This window comes from Diadema antillarum, unplaced genomic scaffold (assembly GCF_040938485.1).
Source record: "Diadema antillarum isolate AM-2024a unplaced genomic scaffold, OU_Dant_1.0 scf00000089, whole genome shotgun sequence".
Taxonomy (NCBI): Eukaryota; Metazoa; Echinodermata; class Echinoidea; order Diadematoida; family Diadematidae; genus Diadema; species Diadema antillarum.
Genome location: NW_027270978.1, coordinates 1556437 through 1565215, shown reverse-complemented (window position 1 = coordinate 1565215; position 8779 = coordinate 1556437). Strand labels below are relative to the sequence as shown.

At 39.3% G+C, this 8779-nt stretch overlaps 1 protein-coding gene across 1 annotated transcript; it reads left to right on the top strand.

Annotated features, from left to right (window-relative positions):
• The first annotated feature begins 303 nt into the window (after positions 1-303).
• LOC139718137 (protein O-linked-mannose beta-1,2-N-acetylglucosaminyltransferase 1-like) lies at positions 304-7940 on the top strand. Its single transcript, XM_071629621.1, has 6 exons — positions 304-469; positions 1771-1834; positions 2913-3131; positions 3663-3824; positions 5247-5378; positions 7840-7940. Exons 1-6 carry the CDS (start codon positions 322-324, stop codon positions 7925-7927), a joined length of 813 nt encoding a protein of 270 aa, XP_071485722.1. The 5' UTR covers positions 304-321; the 3' UTR covers positions 7928-7940.
• The last annotated feature ends 839 nt before the right edge of the window (positions 7941-8779 follow it).

Here is an 8779-nt window from a genome sequence, read left to right as displayed (position 1 = left end):
CAGTTTGCACTCTTTGACTAAGGCCTACCAAACTGTGTTAGCACGCACCTTATTTATGTAGTGTGTAACCAGTATATTTATGCGTGCACATAGTATTAACTTCAAGTTGATTTTGATGTTTTTCATTGTTACATTCGCACATAGTATTAACAACTTCAAGTTGAGATTGATGTTTTTCATTTTCCGCATTCGCAAAGAGCACCCATCCTAGTGAAAATTCAAACCTGTGAAATATGCCGTATACAATATGTGGGAAATGAATATCTGCTTCTGTGATTGTGTGTTGATGTAGATGCCCTCCAATCCGGCATTGAGGAAGGAATGGCCCTCTTCCCCAAAAGCGAATTCTTCATCATCATCGAGGAGTACGTGGAGGTGGCGCCAGATTTCCTGCGCTATTTCTCACAGACGATGCACCTCCTGGAGCAAGACGATACCCTCATGACGATTTCGGCGTGGAATGAGCATGGTGCGTTTTCTGCGATTACCTTCTACAAACCTTGAATATTTGCTAGAATACAGGATAACTTTTGTTTCTGCCATATTCTTGTGTGGTAGCTTGAAGGCAAGAAAACGTTCTCAAGAAGGGCTCAAAATTCATCTTCCACCCTATGGACTTTGCTTGCAGTATGCCAAAATGGTCTGCCAAGAAAGAAACATGTCTGGCTGGAGTGATTTGCCGTGATAATAAATTGTTTTGGAGTATTTTGAGTTCAAAATTGTAAAAGCAAATTGTATGAGTATTGCAAGAGTATGTACAACAAGGGAGGTAAGGAGCATTGCACTCAAAATGCACAGAAAAAGGAGAGCAAGCTACAGAGAGAAAGAATGTTATAGAGAGGGAGAGGGAGAGGGAGGATTAACGTCATGGTATGTATATAGATTCAAGACAGTTTTACTTTCTGTGACACTTGTGGGTGCTATTAGCCACTCACGTGCTCAAAGGAAAACCTACGGTTGTATCCAAGTGGCCTGTATTGTCTGGGTGTGGGTCATTTCGAAGATGTCTCCTCTCTCTCTCTCTCTCCCTCAAGTTTCATTGTGAGAGATGTACATCATTGTGTTATTAGATCATAGTTCATATATCATTGACAGTATAATGGAAACACTTAATCTTATTCTCACTTCTTCCCACCCTGTGAGAACTGTAATCTTCTCGCTAAATGAAAGAACTGCAGAAGTAGGAATACTTTTGATTACCCTTGCTTTGCACTTTAGATGGAGAGCCCTTGAAGAAGAAACATATCACAAGTCATGCTTTGACGCTGAATTCATATGGCCAAGCGTCAGTTGTGCAAAAATAGCATCATGCCATGCACCCATGATGTAGTTGAAGCTAGTTTTGACACCACTTGGTCTCCAAAACAGTGCAATTTCAAACTATATTGCAAGCGTTTGGTTTTGGTTTATGGGTGTAGGCAGTTTCAGAGTATACTGCTGCATTTGTGAGGTGTAATTGGCAGTATACCCTGTGTGAAAATGAACTGCCAAGCATGTTTTGTGCCAAGAAGGAAAAGGCTTATTGCTTTGTACCGTACTCTTTAATTTACATTGATTTGATTACCAACATGGATCCATGCTTAAAAAGAATTATGGAGACATTTCTTTACCGGGGCTAGGTCTTCAACCACACTGTACTGTGTAGTATACCAATGTAATCGGCAATATAAGCTATATGAAAAATGAACTGTGGTGTATAATGCTAACTGTGATCGTTGCTTCATATGTAGTGTTGGTATCTTTCTCTCTCTCTCTCTCTCTCTCTTGTAGGTTTCAAGCATACATCTGGTGATGTGGACTTACTATACAGAGTTGATATCTTTCCTGGATATGGGTATGCCATTTGTTCTGTTATATATTTGTGGCACCCAGAATTGGGCAAAACTGCAATATACTACTAGAGATCACTTCTTTATCAAGTATCCAAGTTATCAAATTGACAACATGGGCAATGGTGGCACATCATGTGCACCTATATGTAATTCTTCATGCTCTTGTAAGCAAGAAAATGATTGCAGCTTTTGACTTCTTAGTATGTGGCAACTTACCAACTGACTCCAGTTTATCAATAAATAAGCCTGTTTCATAGTCATGTATAATTAGGTATTTTACACGGCAAAGAGAAGCAACCATGATATCTTTTGCTTTCTGTAGCTCCAGGGTGCACTGTTGGAGGAGTGATGTATTACAGTCAATATATCAAAGGCCTTGCAGAGCATTAGGTACTGTGAATGAAGTGAAAGTACAATTTGGATGTGGGACTGTTGCCAATTTAAGGAGAAGGACAGCACAGTGATTTTAGTATCAGATCACCTGGTCTTGGATCCCTTAAAAGTCACAGAAATTATTTTCAAATATTGTATGAGTTAACAAACCGAAGACATTGACCCCAGATGCAGTGATCTACAGTCAGGTACCCCTACTTCATGGAAGATAGATCATGTTTGGCATGAACATTTTACTCTTTATTGACAATTCTAAATTAAATCAGTCTCCATGCACAAGTAAGGATATTAAATTTTTCACAAATTTCTTTCAGATGAGTTAATATAGAGCCATTATAGATATCTTAATATCTAGTGGCTATCTAGCTATCTGGCCATCTAGTATCTATCTAAAAATGATAATTGAAAATCTCACTTTCTTTGTTGTTACATTGTCATCTCCGTTCGAATGCCATCAGTTATGTACGTAAGAAGCTGTTATCAATAATGTGCTATTTATATATTTAGTACAGGATGCTAGCAATGATTGGCTGACATGGGTTACTGTGTATGCCGTATATTTAGCAAATCTAATCTTTCATGGATTAGGAATTACTGAAAATTTTGCAAGTGGTTAAATTTGCTATCATGGAGTACAGTAATGAATCTGAGACTGAATTTTCTTTTTCCACCGCTACTCGTGTCCAGGTGGATAATGAGAAGGAGCATCTGGAAGAGTCAGGTGCAGAAGAATGAGTTGAAGTGTTGCGCCGACCAGACATGGAGGGAGTGGCTGAGGGATGACTACAGGAAGGGCCGTGAGTCCATCGTGCCCGACGTGTCAAGGGTCAAGAGAGCCATCAAGCCGGGCATCTACGAGGATCGGCCGTTCATGGAGGAGTATCTCTCAAATAGGACAATTACAAGGTAGGAGGTGGATTTCTGGGTGTCTGTATGTAGTTTAACAGCTTCAAAGAAATAAAATTACTCATTCTGTACTTCAGCATGTGGTTGTTGTTGATTTTATAGAAGTGGGGGGGGATGGGATGGGATGATACTTCCATCTATGTGTAGCCAATCTGAAATATGGTGCTAGTAATTCATTGAACAGGTTTTAAACAAGGTGCGATGATGTGCTAAAATGTTGGGTCAAAAGTCAAATCTTAGACTCTCCTTCATTAGTGACAGCCTAAGCAGTGCATTCTAGTTACTAAATGCCATTTGCTACAACTTGATGCTACACTTGGCAAATTAAACTAAGCAGTCTGTAAATTAGCGTAGGTCTTCATGTGTTCGATGCTGGGTGGGTTGACTGTCTAGGTCATACTTGCTGTAAAGTCTTCAACCATTGACCTGATTTGTTAATGACATGACACTGTGTTTGCTTTACATTGTTTGCAGTAGATACATAAACATTTAAGGGTCACATGTTGGGCCTCGCTTTAAACAAATTTGCAGTGATCCGGAGACGGAACCGAAGCGGAGCTATTACCTCACGAGTGCGGAATATGAGAAACACATCAAAAGTCTAATAACGAGCAGTACTCCGCTGGATCGTAATCATCTGATCGGCTGCGAGACGCTGGGGAAAACGTCACTCGACCTCACCGAAATGCCGAGGTGAGGTTTATGGACCCCAGAGTGTTACAGACATTTGTGGTTCAAAGGTTATCTGTGTTACGTCTGTCACTGAAGTTTATCTTTTAACGATGGGTACGATGTCAAAACTATGTGTGGGATCAGGAAATATGAGTCAATGACAGGAATGTGTATCCTGAAACGAAAGCAGTGTGTCTGTAGTGGAATGAAGAGCAGAATCAGGTTAGACGGCTACAGATTTAATGAATGAGCACCACGATTCTGCAAAGTTGCAAACCTATGTACATAGTAGTCTTCTGTATGATGGCTATTAGATTTCTCATGAAAGTGTGAAATGTAATAGTGTAATGATGCACATCAGTGTGTAAGTGCTGAAACCCTACAGGCAATAGAAGTGAGTGCATCTTCGGCCATTTCTAATTCACAGTACGTGGACAATTTCTATGATTGCTTCATGGTATAATGCGTGTAAACTATTATACACTATGATTCTAGGTACTACGTTGTGTTTGCTAAATGCTTGTCATGACTTTCTGCATGACTTTACGGAGCACTATCACTTACATACCTGTGGTCAAGTGCTATTTCGTTGATATTAGCCAGTCCCTACTAGAATTTATTTCATGGGCATACATGTAGTAAATATCATAAAATGATGGAACAGATCCTTATCAAATGATTGGTTTAGAGCATACACATGCCCAGGCATTCATTTTGCCTAACATTTAATTTTGCTTACGATTATTCATTAGCATAGTACTGGTGTAATTAGCGGTCATTAGCACTTTCATGTCACGATGCATGGTAGGCATACGTAAAAGGGCAAGATGTCATCGTTTCGTTTACTCTCGAAAATGGCTGACGTGCAGGAGAATTTTGTTGAATGACAAGAATTTGCTTCATCATTTTATAAAGCAAATAATACATATCATTTTGTTGGAGCATGAGTATAGTTTCCCACACATACGGTGCCTTTGAAACATTCAAAAAACCCTCGGCTATCACCTCGGGCATGTTAGACTGTTCCAGAGGGACTGTATGTTGGTCATTCTTACTATGCCCTCGTTGATATGTATTATTTGTATATTCTCAGCCAGTCTTTTGACTGGCAGTCTGTGTCACAGGCACACAGCTCTAGTGTAGATAATATAGATTTGTAAGGAGATTTATAGGGCATTTTCATGGAAAATTAACATTACAGTGGTGCATGAGACTTTTGTAAAGCCAGATTGCTATTGACAGTCTGCAGACTGAGCAAGATCTGAATTTGAGGATATGGATCAATTTAGTTTGTGGATGTCACTTCAGAAATTATGATCAGCTTCTTTTGATGGCGTGCACTGTTATCAGGTCATCTTTAAATGGGTGACACTGTTATTTTTTTGTGTGTGTATTGTGCATTTTACATTGTTTTGTTTTGTTTCTTCCAATTTGCTCCAACAGAGGAATATATACCTTGTTCTATAGACAGGATTCTGAGACAGACTACAAGAAATTGATAACTTTGGCAAAATGCCTCAAAATATACCTCTATCAAGGAAACACAGTACGGAGTTTACACAATGGTGTATTAAGGTGAGTGATGGCATCTGTTATTTGGGGATTTGTTGTTGTTTTTTTTTCTGGTATTTATGAATATCATTGGAGCAAACCTGGTTCTACAACTTCTTAGGATCCTAAGATATTTACGGCGTGGAATTTCATTTTCAGAAAAGACTATCCTAGATTTGGTTGACATTGTCAGAATCAAATACCTTTGAGTGCATTTTGGTGCGTGTGTGTTTGCCAAATTGACCAAAACTACAGACACATGCTGTAAAGAATGGTTGAGAAATTGGACCGATCCAAAACCCTTTAATCCATTGAGGACGAGTCTCCAGTATACTGGGGCAAGCGTCTATGGGAAATGTGTGTCGTAGCAAAATCAAACCGTCCTCAACAGGTTAAAACAGCGAGCAAAGAAAAAGAAATAGACTGTGGCAAAAATAAGTGTGCAGGCCTGATGATAGCAAGTCTTATCATTGTTCCTGTTGTTGCTTTTTCTGTTTATAAGAGTTGAATCATTTACATTTTTTTTACAACATACACATGCACTTTCTTGATGTCTCCTTTTGAATAAATGAGTCATAAAAGCAAAGCTTTGCTTGCGTAATCTCACAATGTCACGACGAACACTATCCATAACTGGAAAAGCACCTGGAGAGTGCAGACCACCGCCAAGCAGCTCATTTTTACCACCTATATACACGCATGTTGAAAATATCCCAATTTCCCAATGTAAATACAAAGAAGCCTTGTGTTTACCTCATTAGCTTCCTGGTGTGCGGTGCCTCAAGTATGCACTTTAGTTCATGTATGGAAACCCGAAATAGTTTATTAACCTTTTTTGCCAGAAGATTAAAAAATCTCTCTAAAATTCTTTAAAATTCCTGGATCACAACCAAAATTTAATCGTTTGCTCTTTGTGTCATTATCGACTTTTTCTACAAGTTTCATCCAAATCCATTCTCAACTTTTGAGTTATTTTGCAAACAGACAAACAAACAAAAAACATACCCTCCTTGGTGGAGGTAATAATACATACATGTATTAAAAGGTGGAACCACACACCTACACACACACACTCCTATCCACCCTTACACTAGTATAGTAGGATAATGTAATGAGAGTCATTTGAAGTCAACAAACAGCTTTTGTTTTTTCTCTCACATCTGATATCTCTGTGGGCTGGTTGTGTAGGAGATCTGCAAAGCAATGGCATAGGCTTCAATTGTGTTTACATACCATATGGTACCATTGAGTGCGCCATTCATTTTTATATTAAAGCAAATTCTGTAACTCTTTTGCACAAATTCCTCACTGACCAAGTATTTGGATCATGTTAAGGGTAAGCTGACTTCATCAATTCTTTGAATATTTGAAAAATATACTATATCACATAGTCCTGTCTTCTCACCTCACACTATATGTATATAGACAGTCCTATACATAGCAAACATTTGCAAATTACATGTTGATATGTCATGAAACATTTAAGTTTTTTTTGTTATTTTTTTTTGTTTTTGTGTACTGAGAGTTTATTTTGGCATCAAATTTTTCTGTTATTGGCCAGGACATATCGAGCTGAATTATGAGCCACAGTTCTTCAGAGCCTTGTGTGTAGCTTAGTTGGATGTTGTGGGGGGTGCGACTTTAATTGCTTGACATTACAGCTGTGTGTTGTCAACAAGCAGCTGAGTCCTGCCAAACGCAGACAGGCCCAGACGCGTGCGACTTTGTCGGGGCCCTTGGGGCGTGGAGTGGTAGCGTCTGAGTGGTGGCCTCACCCTCTCCCCCGCCCACTCGAGCGCTACCAGCACATCTGAGGAGGAAGTGTGTTTTGCAACAAGATATGCGCCACGGCCACTTGAACTCCCTCCCACACACAGCTATTTCGAACTGTGATGCTTGGCTCGGCGATCGACTTATGCATCAGATTGATAGACTTTGGAACCGCGTCCTTCTGGCGAACACCACAGCACAATTATGAAACCATAGCATGATAGGGCACCATGCAATATCTTCTATATATATATGCTAACTGAGTAGTAATTAGTAATTATAATGCATATGTCGCTGATGGTCAAGTGTGTTTATGATTTATCAGAAATCATTCTGTATAGCAGTGCTTGAAGTGCGTGGCTATCTGGTGTCATTGATGGACATTTACTAACAAATTTTTGTAATATTTTGTATCATTTTTTCTGTATGCAGATAGGTCAATTTCACACACACACACACACACACACACACACACACAAACAAACAACTGCTTATTATGTTACAGTTCACCTCAAGGCTCTTAAAGATTAATTGACAAAACTAGTATTACAGCAGCAACAAGAAATAAAAGGACTAAAACTGTATGTGGCATAGTTAAGATGAAATCAACTCCCTTACTAGATGAACTTGAAAGAGGGACAATTTTTGTCTTTGTTTTGTTATTGCAGAGCTATCATGTTGCATTGTGCTACTTTCATTTTCATTCATTTTTCAGATTGATGTACCAAGGTCAGCAGCTAATCATATTGGGAACCAAGTCGCCGTACTACGCATTCAAGCCAGAGAACGCGGTGCCCTATTGATGACAAGAGAGACGAGGGCAACCGAATTCGGTCAATGAGGCTCAGATGAGGGGCAGAGTCGGGACTGATGGGTATAGAGGTGTGGTTCGTACCCGAGAATGTGCCTTGAAAACGTGTCCCAGGTACAGATGGAGTGGGTTCTTCAACTTTTAGCATGGATTACACATCTTCTCTCCCTCTCTTTCTCTCTCCGTCTCTTTGGCTGGCAGTTATGAGATGTCGCTGCCAAGTCATTTTGCTATCGGTCTGTGGTACTTTAAGAGAAGAAACTAGCAGACGCCTACCTCAGCATGATGTTTGGTGTGTCTGTGTTTGTTTGTTCTGTCTGTCTGTCTGTCTGTCTGTCTGTCTGTCTGTACTTATGTCTCACCATCAGTCGGTGTGGACATTTGGTGTAGTTAAAAAAATAGGAAAGGCGCTTATCTACGAGTACTCTTAACTACTAGTAGGCATTGATTTGTAAGTGCTGTTAAGGAGGGGTGCAGTGTTTGTCTTAAGCGCTTTTAAGTTTTATATCAAGAGTCTAAATATCACTTCTTCGACCTTGGTGTCACTTAGATAGGGTGATATGCACCTTGCTACATTGATATTAGACACCCATTTCTTTGACTTGTATTCATTAGTAATATATTTGCAATCATTTATAAGCTGCCTTACAAGAGATTAGTCTGATTCCAAATTTTCATGATATATATTTTCTTGACATTTAAGGTGTCTGATATGCATGGGCTCTACTTGATTTTTTGTTGTTGCAAATTTCTTTGTATTTTGATTTGTCATGTTTCCTGAAAGAATGCATTGATCTCAGAGATCCTCATTATTTCTTGGAATAGCTCGGTGCATGTTTTTATT

What these genes read in the sequence shown, in the direction of transcription:
- LOC139718137 (XM_071629621.1), top strand. Translation starts at nt 322, where the DNA reads ATGGCCCTCTTCCCCAAAAGCGAATTCTTCATCATCATCGAGGAGTAC. An exon ending in TTCGGCGTGGAATGAGCATG is followed by an intron (nt 470 to 1,770) that starts GTGCGTTTTCTG and finishes TCTCTCTTGTAG; the next exon opens with GTTTCAAGCATACATCTGGT. An exon ending in GATATCTTTCCTGGATATGG is followed by an intron (nt 1,835 to 2,912) that starts GTATGCCATTTG and finishes ACTCGTGTCCAG; the next exon opens with GTGGATAATGAGAAGGAGCA.